Below are 20091 nucleotides of genomic sequence, written 5' to 3'. Positions count from 1 at the left end.
CGGCTGAGAAAGAACTGCTAAGATCAATCCCATTCACAATAGCTACAAAAACAATAAAATACCTTGGAATAAACTTAACCAAGAGCATTAAAGATCTCTATGATGAGAATTACAAAACCTTAAAGAAAGAAATAGAAGAGGATACCAAAAAATGGAAAAATCTTCCATGCTCATGAATTGGAAGAATCAACATCATCAAAATGTCCATTCTCCCAAAAGCAATTTATAGATTCAATGCGATACCAATCAAAATACCAAAGATGATGTTCTCAGATCTGGAAAAAAATGATGTTGAAATTCGTATAGAAACACAGGAGACCTCGAATAGCTAAAGCAAACTTGTACAACAAAAACAAAGCTGGAGGCATCATATTACCAGATTTCAGGACATACTACAGGGCAGTTGTTATCAAAACAGCATGGTACTGGTACAGAAACAGGTGGATAGACCAATGGAGCAGAATAGAAACACCAGAAATCAATCCAAACATCTACAGCCAACTTATATTTGATCAAGGATCTAAAACCAATTCCTGGAGCAAGGACAGTCTATTCACTCAACAGTGAAACCAACCAAAGTGCTGTACTTCTGTGATTCAAAACCTGCTCATCTGTACATCTCGCTGATCCATTGCTGATTAAAAAGCGGGCATGTTCTCTATGGAGAGTTAATGATGCTGAGTCTGGCATAGCCCTCCCATGACACAGAGAGAAGCAGCAAGTGTGACCATGCCTGCATGGGAGGGTAGGATTCTCCAAGAGCTGGTACTCTGGACGGGCTTTGCGTACAGGATTTTCCAATGAGGTTAAGCGAGTTGGAAGTGAAGGAAAGCGGAAGACCAGAATTCCAATGCAAGGAGAAGATCCTGTGCAGAGACTGCATGGGGAAATGGGCAAGGAGGCAAATGAGGCGGAGGGTTGGGGGAGTGCCCCATGGAAGGCCCCGTGGCAGAGCCCAGAACCCTGCAGGAGGGGGAAGCTCGATGGGACTGAAAGGTCAGTAAGTCTCAGGTCACTCAGATCCACGCAAAGAATTTTTTGAGGCAGGGTATGGGGACAGGTGGGTATGGTGTTAGGCAGGAATGTTCAGTGTTGTATTTCCAACTGATTGTTCTCTCTGCAAAGCACAGTAAAGCCTGGAAAATAAAAGCATGTGTCCATGCAAGAGAAAATCTTTAGATGCTTTTCTGCATTTGTTTAAACTAAAGATATAGTAACTGGAACTAGGATGGTGCCAATGGAAATAGAAGTCATTTTTTAGAAAACTAAGACTCTTGCCAGTGCCATGGCTCACTAAGCTCATCCTCCGCCTGTGGTGCCGGCACCCCGGGTTCTAGTCCCAGTTGCTCCTCTTCCAGTCCAGCTCTCTGCTGTGGCCCGGGAAGGCAGTGGAGGATGGTCCAAGTGCTTGGGCCCCTGCACCCGCATGGGAGGCCAGGAGGAAGCACCTGGCTCCTGGCTTCAGATTGGCACAGAGCGCCAGCCATGGCAGCCATTAGGGGAGTGAACCAACAGAAAAGGAAGACCTTTCTCTCTCTCTCTCTCTCTCTCTCTCTCTCTCTCTCTCTCTCTCTCTCTCTCTCTAACTCTGCCTGTCAAAAAAAAAGAAAATTAAGACTCAAAAAAGGTTTTGACGTGAGGGGTATGAAGAAAGACTCAGACACTTGGCTGGAAACCACTTCACTGAAGGCTACACACAGCAGACAGCGATGAAGGATCAAGAACCACATTGGGGACACCAGAGAAAGAACCTGAGACAGTGACTGTAACACTGCTGAGACTGAAATGAAGGCCTGCTCCTCAGGAGAGAGGTCCAGGCTGAAAGCCCAGGTACGTGAGTAAGAAGCAGACACAACACTGGAGGACACGAAGGGCCCAGGTCCACCCCAGCACATAACGGCCAAGCGGAAGGAAATGAGCTGTCCTGGAAGCTGAGCAGGAAGAACAGGAGAATGTGTTAGAGAAATGAATGATCAAGAAGCGGAAAGAGGACAGTACTGTCAAAGACCTCAGAGACGTCCACCCCACATAATGAAGGTAGAAAGGACTGGTCACGAGCTACGGGTTCTCCCAGAGGAAAGGCGAACAGACAGAAGCAGACTGAGGAGGGTGGATGCCTGGCATTGTGGGTAAGATGCCACTTGGACACCCACATCCCCAGTCAGGATACCTGAGTCCAAGTCCAGTTCCGTTCCGGATGCCAGCCTCCTGCTTATACCCACCCTGGGATGCGGCAGAGATGGCCCAAATTGTCGGTGCCCTGCCTCCCCTGTGGGAGACGTGGATTGAGTTCCAGACTCCTAGCTTCAGCCTGACCCAACTGTAGCCCTGTGGACACTGAGGAGTGAACCAGTGGATGGGCGATCACTCACTCCTCTCTCTGTGTCCCCCCCAATTTGCATCTCAAATTTTAAAAAATGAAACAGATTGAGTGGCAAGAGAGATGAGAAAATGAATGCAGTAAACACACGACCTCTATGGCACTGATGTAATCAAGAAAGACAGAAGTTGTTAATTGGAAGCAACTTTTTAAAAAACATTTATTTATTCTGAAAGCCAGAGTTACAGGCAGAAAAGGGGAGATACAAGGAGAGAGACATCTTTCATCCAATGGTTCACTCCACAAATGGCCACAAATGCCAGCACTGGGCCGGGCCAAAGCCTGGAGCTTCATCCAAGTCTTCCAGGAAGGTGACAGGGGCCCAAAGACTTGGGCCATCTTCCCCTGCCTTTCCAGGCCATTAGTAGGGTGCTGGATTGGAAGTGGAGCAGCCAGGACACAAACTGGTGCCCATGTGGGATGCTGGCTTCACAGGTGGCAGCTCTACCTACTACACCACAACACTGGCCCCACAACCACTTTTTTTAAAAAAAAATTAAAATTTATAGGAGATAAACAAATTTAATGTACTTCATGATGGAACAAGGACATAAGCCTCAGCTATTCTACCTCACTGCTCAAAGGAGAGAAAATAGGAATTTATCTCTTGTCCCTGAATCTCAATTAGGTCTCACATCCTTCTGTCTTTACCCCACCCCCCACATTCTTCCCCAGGTTGGGGCAGGAGTCAAACCTGGAAGACCCCTGTGGAGGAACTCACCTCTGCTGCCCTCTATGCCCTCCCCCCACCCCCAGCCCACCTAAGATATAAAAAAGCCCAGCCCTGGGGTCTGGGCCCTCTGCCACACATTCAGTCTGCATGTACGCTGGCAACTGCTCACCCACCTCTGTGGATTTATTTTCTTTGAATAAATTCAGTCTGGCTGCAAGTTCATGTCCTGTCTCCTCTCTGCTCTGTGCCTCTTTTTTCTTACACTTCAAAAACACAGATTTCACAGCATAATGATACTTCTCACCCTACTCTCCCTCCCATATTTCCACTCTCTCTCCCATACTTCCATCCTATCTCCTTTCCTTATTTTTTCTTTTAATTTTTACAATGACATTTTTTCAATTTATTTTATAATCATGAGTTTAACCCTCCACTAAATAAAGAATTCAACAAGCAGTAACTAGAAAAACCAGTTACTCAAGAGTATATGTTAGGCCAGTATAAGAGTATATGTTAGGCTTAACATGCTAATCCTCTGCCTTGTGGCGCAGGCACACCAGGCTCTAGTCCCGGTTGGGGCGCCGGATTCTATCCCGGTTGCCCCTCTTCCAAGCCAGCTCTCTGCTATGGCCCGGGAAGGCAATGGAGGATGGCCCAAGTCCTCAGACCCTGCATCCACATGGGAGACCAGAGGAAGCACCTGGCTCCTGGCTTCGGATCAGCGAGATGCGCCAGCCACGGCAGCCATTGGAGGGTGAACCAACGGCAAAAAGGAAGACCTTTCTCTCTGTCTCTCTCTCTCACTATCCACTCTGCCTGTCAAAAAAAAAAAAAAAAGAGTATATGTTAGGTAGGAAGTCAAAAATGAACTTATGTGTGTGTGACAAAAGCCTAAGGAGTTGACATCTAGGTCCAGCATCCGCATCTCAAAGTCATCCCAAGAACCTTCCGTGTGCAGCCCAGTATCTGCACTTCAAACGCCCTGCCCCTTCTACCCAATAACCACCCTTCCTCTAAGGTGGGGCAACGCCAGCCAGACTTCCTCTGATAACTCAGAAAGGAATTTTTCATATTTACATCCATTAAGTCCTTTGTTCTGGAGAAGAAGGAAAGGGAGAGGGAAAAGGCGGGAAGGCAAGACCCATCCCCTTAAAACCCCGGCCTCAACTGGATGGCGTGCTCAGCCCTCTGCCTCTCTGCTGAGCCACCGCCTGGCCTGGCCAGGTGTACTCTCTCCACTCAACCATGTAACCTCACTCTCCCCCGGTCTGAGCGACTGGGCACTCTCAGGTCCTGTCTGGAGAGGTGCCCATCCACTCTTGTGGCTGTCCCTGCCCTAATAAACCTTGCTATTTTGCTTTCCACTTACTCTCTGTCTCACACCTGAATTCTTTCTTGTGTGAGGACAAGAACCCTTACTTCTCCGGTAACATATAGACAAGGGCTGTAAACAATAATCAAATCTCAAAATGTTGAATTCACTCATATAATTCCATTTGTGTACTCTGTATATTGTTACCACAATCATGGAAACCATATATTTGTCTTTTGGGGACTGGCATATTTCACTAAGCACGGCTTCCAGTTGTATCCATTTTGTTGCAAAAGACAGGATTTTATTCTTTTTGATGGTTGAGTTGTATTCCACAGTGTACATATAGTACATTTTCTTTATCTAGTCATCAGTTGATGGACATCTGGGTTGATTCCGTATCTTAGCTATTGTGAATTGAGTAGCTTAATAGACATGGGGATAGAGGTAACTCTTTCATATGCTGATTTCATTTCCTTTGGGTAACTGCTCAGGAGTGGGATGGCTGGATCATATGGAGATGTATTTTCAGATATTGGAAGAATTTCCACACTGCCTTCCACAATGGCTGTGCTAGGTTACATTCCCACCACCAGTGGATTACGGCACCTTCCCCCCACATCCTGAGGTGAAGATTCTTTTCCCATTGTATTCTGCTTAAGGTATTTTCCCCATAACAAGGTGAGAACCATGGTGTAGAGAACAGAGACCACAAAAACAGGGGGAGTGAGCACAAGAGGGTAGAAAATAAAACTAAGACGACGACAACTCTAACCCAGCAACAAGAGAGAATTCACAGACAAAAAAAGCAGCCTGAAATCCATCAGAGTTTCCTACTAGTGATCTTCATCACCATCTTCATCTCCTTCACCTGCATCCTCATCCCCTTCTTCTTCAATGTCTTCCAATCCTCCTACTTCATCATCGTTGTCATCCTCCTCATTGCCTCCTTCCCCTTCCTCATCATCTGGTTCAGGAACCAAGCACTACTGTAATGGATTCAGCCAAGTATCTTTGATGCCCTCCTAATTCATCTGCACCTGCATCAGAATGGCCAGTAAACCAGGTAAAGCAGCTCTCTGGCTCCTCTCGCCGCCTCTTCCTGCTCGCTCTGTTCTGCGTTTGATTTGACCGTTTCCTCAAATCCTTTCCAGATGTCCACTTGATTTCAGTGAACTGTGAGGACGGATCACCACTCTCATTCACATGAAATCCTCTGGGGAGAACTTTATTTTCGAAGTAAGGATTTTCATCAAAAAAATTGAAACTCTATCCTGTAACCTGATTTAGCATCCTCAAATTCTGTCTCTGACTCTGGTCAGACAATGCAGCACCTCTTCATCCTCCTCCCGGAGCAGTGCAGATCCTTGCGGATGGCTGACAACGCCATTACCAAAATTCTGGGATTCTGGTGCAAACATGGTAGCGGAGTTTGTTACATTCTGTTCTACGTTCAAAATCTCCAGACTCGTTTGTTCATTAAGTCTATTCCATTTTGTACTTCACCAATATGTTCATTTGCTTCCTCTCCCTTTAACAAACCCAGAAGACCCATAGGTCTGCCATCCTGGGGCCAGGAGCTGGTCTCGGCTTCTTCATTTGAGGCAGGGGTGAAAGACGGGCATTTGGAGGTCATGCTGCAAGCAAAGACCAAGCACCAGCACAGGACTCACTGGGAACTCTGAAGCAGTTGTGAGAAACAGGTATCAGTGAGAAAGTCAGGTGGATGTGAACAGGTTATGAGAGTCTTCAAGAAGTTCATGGAATATTTTATCATAAAAATGTGCATCGATTTCACAAATTTTAGCACCAAAATGGACTTCATTTTCCTGTGAGGTGCCCTCGTATGTAAGGCATGAGGAGGCAGAGGGCTTCCTTTGTACATGCCCGTGTGCAAAACACTACGTGAAGACAGTGCTCAGAGAAGATTATTTGCTAAAACAGCCAGCAGGCAGAGGGTGGTGGGATAAAAGTTTAAGGAGAACAGATAGGTTTATAATTATAATTAAGAGGAATGGGAAGTCTAATTGGCCAAAGAAATGCAGTAGGATCATGGGAGTATTGAATCCCCCTGAGATGAATCACAGTAGGATCAATCTATCCTGTTGTAAGAGCACCACAGCACTTGGCTTCTAGTGCACAAACACACATAAAGTGCACAGTAGGGGTTATCCAGGAGCAAGGTTTCACCGTTTTAACAGAAAAGAGGAAAAGCAGTGTTTCTAAAACAGTAGACCTCTGAGCTAAACTTGAAAAAAAGTGAAAAAAGGAGAAATGGGATGGCCTGGGAGAAAGATTTGGGGCCAGAGGCCTGGAAGTGCAAGAGCCAAGAAGCGGCCCCTGTGATGGACCGGACAGACACCTGCTGCTGGTGAGTAAGATGCTCAAGTCAGCCATTGGGAAGATGGAACAGTTGGCAATGTCAAGGCCCAGGGGCATCTATGGGGACAGAAGATTAAGACAGAGTGCAGAGGAGAGACTACTGAAGATGAGCAGTAGGTCAAAGGACCGTGGGCCGCTGTTCGGAGGCGGTCATCCCCACACAGGCTGAAGTCCCCCCTGGAATGATGGCAGAGCTGAAGGGGATAGGGAGATGCTAAGTCAGGTACCAACAGCCCAGATGAGCGACAGGGAGTGGCCAGAAAGTTGAGAGAGGACGGCAGCAGAGACCACAGAGCACAGTACAGGGAGACAACCTCAAAGACGCAAGGATCCAGAGACCATCTCGAAGCAGCAGCACAGAGAGGGCTGTGATCACACCACCACGCTCGGTGTGCAGGACAGTCAACCAATGAGACTCGGCACCTTTAGTACACGTCACAGTTAAAAACACCCCCACAGCCGACTTACAGCACAGATGCCAAAACCACCCTGGCTACACCATCACTGAGAGAACCAGCAACTATTCTGTTTCTAAGTGAAGGGGCTCATCCAGGTCCAGGTTGAGGCTTTGAGGGCCCAACTGTCTCCGTCTCAACCACTCGTCTCTGACCCTGCAGTGGGACAGCAGCCCCAGAGAGCGCACCAGTGAGGTTGCATTCTGCCCACATCTGCTCTCCTCCCATGTCTGTTGCTCAATGTATTCAGGACTCAGGTGAGGAAAACAACTGATATTTACCAGGTCCCTTAAAACATCACAATGACATCCACAAGACAATTTGGAAAATCATGACCCCCAAAAGTAGTAAAATTGAAAGCAAGCATTTACCTGAACATACAGTTCTCTGAGTTCATACTGAAATTTCTTGGGATCTGTGGTAATTGTCACTGGGCCGATTTCTGCGAAGATAAAAGGTGGCACAGGTCAGTAAACAGTAGCCAATACCATTAAAGGCTTTAACTGTGTTTGCAAATGTCTTCATTATGCACCATAAGAAACAACAAAATAACACTTTTTCTCAATTTTCTAAAAAAAAAATTACTTAAAAGGGAGTTGGAGGGGGCATAGATTTTCCACCAGCTGTTTCACTGCCCAGATGGTCGCAATGGCCAGGGCTGGGACAAATGGAACTCCATTCAGGTCTCCCAGATGGTTGTAGGGTCCCAAGTACTTGGGCTGTCATCTTTCACTGCATTCCCAGAGAGAGAGAGAGAAAGAGACGAAGAAAATCTTCCATCTGCTGGTTCACTTCACAAATGGCTGCAACAGCTGGGGCTGAACCAGGCCAAAGCCAGGAGCTTCTTCTGGGTCTCCCATGGGGGTACAGGAACGCAGGGACTTGGGCCATCTTCTGCTGTGTTCCTAGACCATCAGCAGGGATCTGAAGTGGAGCAGCCAGAACTCAACCAGAACCTACATGGGATGCTGGCACTGCAACTGGCAACTTACCTGCTGGGCCACCGCACCAGCCCAAACTTATTCTTTTTGGTTTTTGTTTGTTTGTTTTTTGACAGGCAGAGTGGACAGTGAGAGAGAGAGAGAGAAAGGTCTTCCTTTTCCATTGGTTCACCCCTCAATGGCCGCTGCAACCGGCGCACCATGCTGATCCGAAGCCAGGAGCCAGGTGCTTCCTCTGGTCTCCCATGCAGGTGCAGGGCCCAAGCACTTGGGCCATCCTCCACTGCCTTCCCGGGCCACAGCAGAGAGCTGGCCTGGAAGAGGAGCAACCAGGACAGAATCCATTGCCCCGACTGGGACTAGAACCCGACATGCCGGTGCCGCAGGCGGAGGATTAGCCTAGTGAGCTGTGGCACTGGCCAAGCTTGTTCTTTTTTAAAAATTAACTTTTGGTAAGTTGAGGGTCAAGGATTGTGGTGCATCAGGTTTAACTGCTACTGAGATGCCCACATCCTATATCAGAATGTCTAGGATAAAGTCCTGGCTCTGCTTCTGACCCAGGTTCTTGCTAATGTATACCATGGTAGGTAGCAGATGATAGCTTAAGTATCTGGGTCTTTTGCTACCCATATGGGAGATCTGGATGGAATTCCTGGCTCCTGGCTTTGGCTTGACCCAACTCCAGCTGGTGCAGGTATTTGGGGTTTGACTAGTAGATGGAAGATCAATTGATATCTCTTTCTCTGTCTTTCTCATTCTCTCTCTCTCTCTCTCCCTCTCTTACATTCTGCTTTTCAAATACATAATTTTTTAAATAGAAAAATAGATAAAGCTTTTTATGAGTATGGGTATTACTTTGATTAGAAAGCATCCACAGATTTCAGTAGTCATACCAATTTAGGTATCTTTAACCCAAAATCTGAAACTCCAAATGCTCCAACATCAAAACATTCAGAATACCAGCATGACACCCAAATGGAAAATTCCACACTGATCTCATGGGGTGGGTCTCAATCAAAACATAGACACACCACAAATATTGAATAAAACTGCCTTCATGTTACATATATGTTATATATGAAATATAACTGAATCTCATGTTCAGATTGGATCACATCTCCAAGATAGCTCATTACATACATGTAAATATTTCAAAATCTGAAAAAATACAAGGTCCAAAACAGTGTTGGTCAGAAGCATTTTGGATGGGTATATCTATCTGGGTATCACGTCTAGGCATAACATCTTCAATTCCCTAGTAGATGAAAGGTCCTCTACTTTATATAATGAAGTTATAGGCTACATTCAAAACTAGAATGTGCAACTCAACAAAAATTTTATAAAAAGACACTAAAGACTTAACTTTTATAAAATACGTTCTGGCTTCAAAGGCATACTGCTAGAAAAGAACTTCGTACCTTCAAAGGATGATAATTAGCCAGATCTTCCACAATGTGCCATATATCATACAAACACACGAGGCACGATTTTTAAAGTAAATGAAGTGAACTGAAGGCACAATTTGCCTGCCATAACCCATATAATTTTTCTTGGAAAGTAAAGGTGGATGGGGAAACTACTGGGGAGAATGCCTCATTCCTTCACTACAGATTAGACACCTTGCAGTTTGCAAAAGGAAAGGAAAGGAGATTAGAGAAACAGTGAAAATGCAAACATCTGCATTCCATACAAAGAACTGTCCTTAGCTGTGTAAAACTCATATCCCAAGTATATGGAAAATAGGAGAAGCCTACTCCATCAAGACTAAACAATGGCATACTTTGCAAAGGAATGCAAAACAGCAAAGAACATTCCAAGCAGTTACACCCTGCCCTATAAACTGTCAACAGCATTATCAAACCAATCTTATATGTTCCTAACATGGCACTCTGGTGAAATAATCCAAACCTAAAATTCAGTAAGTAGAAAGGAATACAAAGAATACTAGAAAAAAAAAATCTCTAAGAATAAAGAGTGTAGACAGGTAGGGGCCAGAGCTGTGATGCATCAGGTTAAAGCCCCAACAACTCAATGGGTGTTGGTTCAAGTTCCGGCTGCTCCACTTCAGATCCAGCTTCCTGCTAATGCACCTGGGAAAGCAGTGGAAGATGGCTCAAGTTCTTGGGACTATTCATCCATTTGGGAGGCCTGAATGAAGCTCCTGGCTTCAGCCTGGCCCAGCCCTGGCTGCTGCGGCCATTTGGGAAATGAATCAGCAGATGGAAAGTTAATCTCTTCCTCTCTCTCTCTCTCTCTCTGTAACTCTTGTCTTTCAAATAAATAAGTAAATCTAAAAAACAAAATGTCAATAGGCAAGAATATTCTTATTCATCATCATCATCACAGCTCTGGACATATGTCTATTCTTCAAGAGTGAGGATCAAGGGATGCTAATAAGAGGAATGATGTGACTTTATTCTAATTAACCGGACTCTTACACATATACCCACTTCCATCAAATGCAGGAAATCTCTCCTAACGCTCATTAACAAACAGTTCTGCACACCACACTGGGCAGCTGTGATAAACTGTTTATCAGCTATGAGAAATCAGTTCTCAGGAGGGGTCCACTTGCCTAGCTGCATTTCCCTCCAGCTGTAAGTACCCTTTCCAACTCTGATTGAATGAGAAGGCCACTGGCAAGATCAGTCCTCCTTCCCTTCTGGCTTGCTTCCGTTCAGTCTGCCTATTCATTTAACAGAGCCTTGTGCCAGCTCTGTCATTAGTGACCTCCTCTTTCCCTCCCTTTCACTCATCCCCTGCCAAGCCTTTGTTCAGCAGGTACAACTCTGTCCTCTCCTCCTGCCTCAACACGGTCCTTGGCTCATTACAGAATTAAACAGGAATGCTCAAAGGCAACCCAGGCCTCTCCTCTATTCATTTGAACTTCAAACCTTGTCAATGCCCCCAGCACAAAGCCGTCGCACCCCCTCTCCTTCCCACAGCCATCCTCATGTCCTTGGACTGCACCTCTCACTCTATAAGGCCCCGTTTAAGTCCCATCTCTGTGCACCTTTTTTCTGTAGTTTGCTTTAAACGTCTTGATATTGCCTGTCATAAAAACACAGGAAGAACGAAGTTGCCTAATTCCCAACAGAACGCAGAGGTCATCTCCACTTTATTCAGTTGATTTTGTATACTTGTTTGCAAAAAAAATAACAACTTTAAAAACTGCCAAATAGAATCAGACGGCTAGAAAGGGCAGTAGAGACCATGTGGTTAAATCCCGTTCATCCACAGGCAAGAGAAGAAAGCGCGAGGTGTAAAGAAGGTCAATGGAAGAGGGTGGTACAGGAAGGGTTGTTACGAGATCTGACACTTCCTGCGCCATGCACTGGCCTTCCTTGCTTCCCAGGGTCAGTTCCATGAACAACAATCTCTCTACTGAAGTTCTACCCCTTTCCTCTGGACCATGGAAGGAGGGGTCACCTTCAGAGCCCCCAATTGGACGCACACAACACCCAAAATTCCTATTCTCAGATGCCTGGATTTTGTCTTTAATAGGCTGAAGAACACTGTCCCTCTTGCCTAATAATAATTAAAACACACAAGGATATAGCACTGGAAAATTCCTTCTCAAGTCTATTTAACGAACATACATGGAACACTTAATACGTGTGGTTGCCATGGTAACACAAACATGAATCAACATGGACCTTCCCTCTAAGTCCCAATGGTCTAGTGGAGAAGATAAAATGTAGATAACCACAGTATAAGGTAGTAAGTGCAGAAGTAAGAGGTGTGGGAAAAAGCTAGCGTGGAATTACTAATCACTGGAGCATTCTCATTTCCCAGAGAGAGGAGATTTCAAAAAGAAAGTGAAGGAGTTCTGGATTTCAGAGTAGAGACAAGTAAACTCTTCAATCTGGCTAATCTCTTTTGTAAGTCTTATGTAGCAAGCTCACAAGATATTGTCAGATTGTATCAAGTCAGTCATTACCTACCTCATGCATATAGGGATCTTCACAAAGTTCACAGAAATACAACTGAAAAAACTAAACAAGAATTTCAAAAGTGTGTTGCACTGAAATAACATCTTTTCATCCCACTTTTCCATGAACAATTTGAAGTCCCCTCATAGTTGCAAGTCTTTACAGCTCAAATGCTTTGTGAGAGCTGCTGCCCCTCCTTGAGCCTCTGTAGTAGGTGGAAGATACACTGATAGTGAGGTAGGCAGACATATAGGATAGAACTGACCAGGTTTGGGAGCTGAAGACCACGCCTTCGCCACTCCTCTGTGTGACCTCATGCCCTATCTAACCACACTTGGGTGCCCACCTGCCCACCAGACCACGTAACCACTCCTCTTTGAAGAATGTATAAAATGCAAGGAGCACCCCGAAATCGCTCTGCCTCTGCTACACTCTCGTGATAAGCTGTGGATAGCTGCTCAAAACACTTGCTGCACCTGGCTTGTGGCCTGCTCTCTGCTTGGTGTGGACCCCAACCTAATCTCCAGATTTTCCCTTCTCCTTAGATTGGACTAACACTCTCACTCTCCTATGCACCTTTCTCACTTAATAAAAGCTTAAAACGTATCATGCTGCCTCGTTCATCTATGCCGGTGTTCAGAATTCTTCTCAATATTAGGCAAGAACCCACACAGGCTTATTAATATTGGGAACTTATTAATAAGCACACAGTGATATTGTGTGGCACCCCAAAGTCCGATATCAACAAGATCCACTAAGACTCAGGTGATAACTAACACCCAGCCTCTCAGGCCCCCACCCCCAATACCACGTGCCTGGATATGACAGCAGGTGGCCACACATGGCACAAGGACTGGCCAGTGCTTTGAGACACCTCACCTGACTCTCAGCACCTTGTTTTCACTAACAGATTCCCAGTGAATCTTGGGAGGCAGGAGGCAGGGGGAGGGAGGGGAAGAAAGGCTAAACCCAGGGCTTCAGATCCTTTATTTCTGTTATTTCCCTAGAGCCTGCAGGCATGGCTGAAGACCAAGCTCCCGGATCAGTGCCGATGTGGATTAGCGCTCCATTTCCTGTGAACCAAAATGTTTTGTTCTCTAATTCAAGTCACTGATACAGAGGATCAATAGGCAAGATTTCCCACAGAGCTCATTCTTAAGGAAAGAAACACTGAGGTGATACGTAGCAATGCAAACATAAACGTGTCCCACTCAGGAGACTATTTTTGATTTTAAAAGTAACTGTGCCTGCAGCTCTATGGAAGTCTTTCCTCTTTTCAGTCATTCTGTTGTTTCCATTCCACACAGGTTTACCAGATGTGTTGGATTTATTTTATCTCAGCCATTGTCCTCCTAATCTAAATTGCTAGATTGTACTTGGGAAAATAATGAAAAAAATTCACAGTGTAATATTTTCTTTCACTGCTACATTTGGCAAGATCAATATCCAGTCCCTCACTTCCTTTTTCCTTTCCACTGAAAGATTTCTGCTCCTTGTACTTTTCCCACTTGACTCTAAGTGGTTCCTTGATAATAAGACGACAATGGGCTGTGCCTTGCTAGGGTCTGCAGGATTTGATAACAGTGTTTGCATTTGTTTTCCTCTTTTTGGCATATGAGGTTACCACAAAAAGTTTGTGGAAAAAAATAGAATTAAAAGATAAACTCATTTTGGTGCAAATATATTTAAATACAAAGATGCCAGCATAAATGTGCATAGATAAAGCATTAAAGTTGTTTTCAGAATGAAATTAATATTCTGTTTCCTGCTTTGAGATGCTATAAAACATTGGATTTTAACTATATTTACTTTTACTGTTTTTTTTTTTAAGATTTTATTTATGTATTCGAGAGGTAGGGTTACAGAGAGAGAGAGAAAGGTCTTCCACCTGCTGGTTCACTCCCCAAATGGCCGCAATGGGCCAAGCCAGACCTATCCAAAGCCAGGAGCCAGGAACTTCCTTTGGGTCTCTCAAGCAGGTAGAGTGGCCCAAGCACTCATGCCATACCCTACTACCTTTCCATACCAGAGCAGAGAGCTGGATCAAAAGAGGACACAAACCAGTGCCCATATGGGATGCCAGCGCCGCAGGTAGAAGCTTAGCCTACTAAGCCACCGCGTAGTAGGGTTTCAATTTAATCTGTAACAGACTCTTTCCAGATTTCTCCATCCTCAATTATAACACAGCTGTCCAGCACCACGTTTAGATGATCTGCATCTAAATGACAAAAGCAGAGTTGTTTCCAGACTTTGCAGCGAGCTAACACCAAGCATTCTTCGGGGCTCATTAACTGGATATGCTTCCACTCACATCAGAACGTTTTCAGAACACTTAAGACCCTCAACGGCTGTTTTGTCAGTAAAGTGATGAAGCTGGTGTATTTTATAAACTTGGAGTCAACAATGAATTCATGCATCGCGTGGTAATTATCACTGACGGAATACTAAATGGCATTCTGTTCCCTTATACAAGTGGTTTGCTCATTTCACAATGAGCTGCATGATGCCTCTGCGCCCATGCATTCAACGTAACTGCAGAGAGCACACATCGAACATGGGCCATCTCACCTCACGGACGGCACAGCGCGGTGCACAACGGAAGTCAGCATGACTTCAGCATGCCGCACAGCTGTTGAGGACAGGAAGCAAAGCAGAACGCCTCATGATGGACAGGACAGGACGCTGAGGGACAGAGTAGGATGTTACTGCTTAGACTGGACCTCTGCCAGGGCAGCAGCAAGCACTCTTGCAAAGACAGCCATGGAATGTTTCAAAGGCAACAACATTCAGACTGCTTCATGAACTATTTCAAAAAGTTCATAGCAAAATGTAATTTGGTGCAAAAAAACTTAAAATGTATCCATAATTTTTTATACTACGCATTTTTCATGTATTATAAAAAATTAATACAAAAATTTTTGGCAACAAAATAAACTCACACTTGTTTTTAAAAGATTGATTGATTGACTTGACAGGTAGAGTTACAGAAAGTGTGAGAGAGACAGAGAGAAACGTCTTCCTTCCATTGGTTCACCCCCCAAATGGCCGGAGCTACGCTGATCCGAAGCCAGGAGCCAGGTGCTTCCTCCTGGTCTCCCATGCAGGTGCAGGGGCCCAAGCACTTGGACCATCCTCCACTGCTTTCCCAGGCCACAGCAGAGAGCTGGATCAGAAGAGGAGCAGCCAGGACTAGAACCGGCGCCCATATGGGATGCTGGCGCCACAGGCGGAGGATTAACCTAGTGCGCCACAGCACCGGCCCCAAACTCACACTTTTAATTTCATCTTTCCATAAACCTTTTGCAGTACCCTCCTACACATAATCCTAAACCTAAAATGGCATTTTTAACATCAAAATATACCCATTTGTGGATGAGGCATACTTAAAGACATAAGAGAACATGTAATATTTTAAGCCATATTTAATAAGAGTTAACAAACTTTCCAATATTTCAGGATATCCTGAAAGCAAACAAAAGAAAATAAACACATTCAAGAACATTTTAAAATTCAAATAAGGATACTGAAATAAGGAGACACACTGAATTGTAGGACAAAAATACTGGAATTCATTTCACAGTTTAAATCATTCTCTTTGACAGTTCTACAATAATATTCTTCCAATAAATCAAATCATCAGAAATTTTGAAAATTTATGAAGGGAGAAGAAAAAAGTGGAAGAACATAGAAAACATGTTTGCAAGTCCTTGGGGAAGAAATGAACACTGCGGAGATTTCCACACAGGCCGAGAGCAGACTCAGATTCAGCCCTGATGATTTCCACAACCCCTATGCAGTTCGGTGACTGTGTTTTCAGGGAAAACAGAATTCAGTGTTCCAAAACTATACATATGAAGTAAGCAGTTTATTTGGGAAAAAAACAGGAAGCAGGGACACTGCTAGGACTATAATAGATGTGTGTGTGTGTGTGTGTACGCATAATGTTTTCCTTAAATACTTAACATTGATTCATTCAGCAGGCACTCCAGCCTAAATCAAATTCACATTGCAAGGGAAGGCAGAAGCAAACAAATACAGCTAAGGTGAGCAGCCCTGATTCTAACAGGACTACCTAGTGTGTCTTACAAATTTGAGGGCTGCATGAGAGTTTCTCAGGCATGGAAAGCCAAGACACTGTGGCAAAAAATGACCTAAATGGAAGATCTCTGAGTGAGATCCCAGTAGAAAGAACGGGCCATTCCACTTTGATTATAACCTTGTCTAAATAAGATCAGAGTTGGCAAACTCAAGAGGCTTCCATAGCCTTGGCAGCTCATGACAAGAGCCTCAGGTGATTACTGACGTCATAAACAAGTGTCAATTGTTAAATCAACAACGGGAGTCACTGTGCACTTACTCCCCATGTAGGATCTCTGTCTTTAATGTGTTGTTCAATGTGTTGTACTATGAGAATTAACAGTAAAACTAGTCTACAAACTATACTTTGTGTGTCTGTGTGGGTGCAAACTATTGAAATCTTTACTTAGTACATACTAAGTTGATCTTCTGTATATAAAGCTAATTAAAAATGAATATTAATGAAGAATGGGATGGGAGAAGGAGTAGGAGATAGGATGGTTTGTGGGTGGGAGGAGGTTATGGGGGGAAAAACTGCTATAATCCAAAAGTTGTACTTTGGAAGTTTATATTTATTAAATAAAAGTTTTCTAAAACAACAACAACAACAAAAAAGCAAAAACAAATTTAAGGGCTGACTACACGTATTTTACACAGTGCAGAGTCCAAGACCCTGCTCTCCATGGAGTACCACTTTGGGGTTTAAGCTTTGCAGTCACGTACTCAAATCATTATTTTCTTTGGATTTGTGTGTTCCAAGTGAAGTCCAAGGCTGAGCGCCTAGGCTCAGTGCAGTCCCACCTCCCACTCCACCTCCCACGTCTTTCAGAGACAGGTTCTCGGTCACCTGCTCCCTCATCCTTAGATGCCTCCTATGCCTACACAGCAGTCCCATCCTTGCTCCTACCGGAAGTCACCTTCCACTTCAACAGGAACCTAGGGTAGAAAGGTAAACAGGGCATGGAGGTGACAAACCTGATTCAAGGCTGGTAGTTGCAGCACTGGCTCAGGCCAGGGGCCAAGTCTCAGGTACTTCCACCCCAGCCACCAAGCACCACTAGGTGTTGTGGTCAAGGGCTGCTGCTGTGGGCCCCCAGGAAGGGGAGACACCTGACTCCACTCCCCTAGACTCCAGCACTTGGATACTGCCACTGCAGGAGGGGAAACACAGCAACTCGTTCTCCATCAGGAGTGTGGACCCGGAGGTGCCCGTGTGAGCCTGCGCTTGCCCCACAAGGGTTTCAGGTGCCCAGCGAGCAACCTCGCAGCCTCCATGCTGAGGGGAAGCTGCTCTTCTTGGTCTCCCGCTGAAGCCTTGCTTCATTGAGTTTTACTATCCATCTTTATTGAGCACAATGCCCATTTTAAACAGAAGTATCTGATCTTTTAACTAGTATACATTGTTTTCCCCAAATTATACCATCTGTATTTGGTGTCTGATCTCAGACGGTGCCTCCAACTGGCCAGGAAGAAGCAGACTGAGAAACACTGAAGGGGCCGGTGCTGTGGCACAGTGGGTTAATGCCCTGGCCTGAAGCGCCAGCATCCCATATGGGTGACAGCTCGAGACCCGGCTGCTCCACTTCCGACCCAGCTCTCTGCTGTGGCCTGGGAAAGCAGCAGAAGATGGCCCATGTGCTCGGGCCCCTGCACCTGTGTGGGAGACCTGGAAGAAGCTCCAGGCTCCTGGTTTCAGATCGGCGAAGCTCCGGCCATCGCAGCCAATTGGGGAGTGAACCAGCGGATGGAAGATCTCTCTCTGTGTAACTCTCTGCCTCTGCTCTCTCTGTGTAATTCTGTAATTCTGACTTTCAAATAAATAAATAAACCTTTAAAAAAATACTGAAGGAGGATGATTCTAGGAAGAGTATGAATGTTCCGGATTAATTGAGACAGCAGATCAAGCAGAACTGACTGAAAAACATAAAAGAATGTTTCAACGTAGAAAGACCATGTGTACGAAACAGATAGCTAAATCTTAAAATATGCTGAAGGGTACTTGAGAAAGCTAATGGAAAAGTGGAATTCAAAGATAAGAATATTTTTCTGGCAAAGTTAATTCATACATAATTTAAAATCAAAATCTCAGAAATTACGGGTCTGCATTTTAGAACACTCAGCAACAGACTCAGAGCTTTGTTTTGAAAGGCTAATGGAAGCCGGCAAGGCAGACCGTGAGCTGCATCAGCCGTGTTCAGAGTGCTGGCGCACAGGCACATGAAGCGACAGGAAGAGGATGAGGGGTCTGTACACACATCGAGACAAGGCATGTGCTTTAGAAATATGTAACTTTGGCCGGCGCCGCAGCTCACTAGGCTAATCCTCCGCCTTGCAGCGCTGGCACACCGGGTTCTAGCTGCGGCGGCCATTGGAGGATGAACCAACGGCAAAGGAAGACCTTTCTCTCTGTCTCTCTCTCACTGTCCACTCTGCCTGTCAAAAAATAAAAATAAAATAAAATAAAGAAATATGTAACTTTGGGGCTGGTGTTATGAACAGCAGATTAAGTTGCCATCCACAATGCTAACATCCAATATGGGTGCCAGTTTGTGTCTCAGCTGCTCCACTTCTGGTCCAGCTTCCTGCTAATGGACTGGAAAAAGCAGCCCAAGATGGCCCAAGTGTTTAGGCCCCTGCATCCACGTGGGAGACCCAGATAAAGCTTCTGGCTCCTGGATTTGGCCTGGCCCAGCACTGGCCATTATAGCTATCTAGGGAGTGGACCTGTAGATGGAAGATCTTTCTTTCAAGTAAATTTAAAAAGAAAAAAAAGAAGAAATTTTAAAAAAGAAATATGTAACTTTATGTTTTATAGTATATAGTAAGATAAACTCCAAATGGATTAGATGGTTAAATGCAATGGTTAAGAAACCACTTTTTTAATTTTTAAGGAAGATTTATTTGTCTGAAAGGCAGAGTTACAGACAGACGCAGAGGGAGAGAGTGATGGAGGGAGAAGTCTTCCATCCATTGGTTCATTCCCCAAATGGCTACAACAATCAGGGATGGGCCAAGCCAAAGCTAGGAGCCAGGAACTTCATCCAGGTCTCCCATGTGGGTAGCAGGGGTCCATGTTCTGCTGCTTTCCCAGGCCATCAGCAGGAAGCTGGATCACAAATGGAACAGACAGGACACACACACACACACACACATTCTCCTTTTCAAAGTAAAGGAACCACAAGGGAAAATAATGACAGATAAAATATAGAAAAATTAAATGAAAATTAGTCTAAAAATATAAAAGCAGATCTGGCAACATTTTTATCAACAAATAAAATAGTTTAAAACCCAAAGTATATGCAGAAGTCATTCAAATTTATAAGAAAAAATTAAGCACCAATCACTACACGAAAGGAAAATGTAGCTGAGCTTTCAGTTATGGTGAGAGAAATGCGAACAGAAAACGCGAAGCATTCCTTGTAAGAAAGGAAATGTTCTCATAGACTTATTACTCAGATCGGTGTCATGATGAACTGGGAACTCACACTGTGCTAAGATTTTATGTGGTTATAATTCTTGTGCAATTTATTGTAATTAGTGTAACAAAGGTATTACACACCTTAACAGTATTTTATGATAGCATCATTTCCTACTTCGTTATAATTTACTTGAAGTGAAGATATTGGGGGGGGGGGCAGCATTTTGCCTAGTGGTTAGACCCTAGTTAAGGCACCTACGTTTCACACTGGCATGTCTGGGTTTGAATTCCAGCTCTGATCCCCATTCTAACTTCCCGCTAATGCACACCCTGGAAGGAAGCAGGTGGGTGGTAGTTCAAGTAGGTGGATCCCTGCCTCCTGCATGGGAGACCTGGACTAGATCCCCAGCTGCCAGCTTTGTCCTAGCCCAGATTTAGCCATTGTGAGCAACTGGGCAGTGAACCAGCAGGTGGGAGATGTCTCTGTCTCTGTGACTTTCAAACAAATTAAATTAAAAAAA

At 44.7% G+C, this 20091-nt stretch overlaps 1 protein-coding gene across 1 annotated transcript in view; it reads right to left on the bottom strand.

Moving 5' to 3' along the window:
- Positions 1-20091, bottom strand: part of HMCN1 (hemicentin 1) — a 447479-nt gene that overhangs the window by 324892 nt on the left and 102496 nt on the right. The window contains exon 5 of the mRNA XM_062211414.1: positions 7574-7644. Within this exon, the coding sequence (XP_062067398.1) occupies positions 7574-7644 (71 nt within the window). The remainder of the gene's footprint in view (positions 1-7573; positions 7645-20091) is intronic.

This window comes from Lepus europaeus, chromosome 14, assembly GCF_033115175.1.
Source record: "Lepus europaeus isolate LE1 chromosome 14, mLepTim1.pri, whole genome shotgun sequence".
In the NCBI taxonomy this organism is placed as follows: Eukaryota; Metazoa; Chordata; class Mammalia; order Lagomorpha; family Leporidae; genus Lepus; species Lepus europaeus.
Note: the sequence above shows the minus strand (reverse complement) of the source record. Positions and strands in the feature narration are given on the sequence as shown.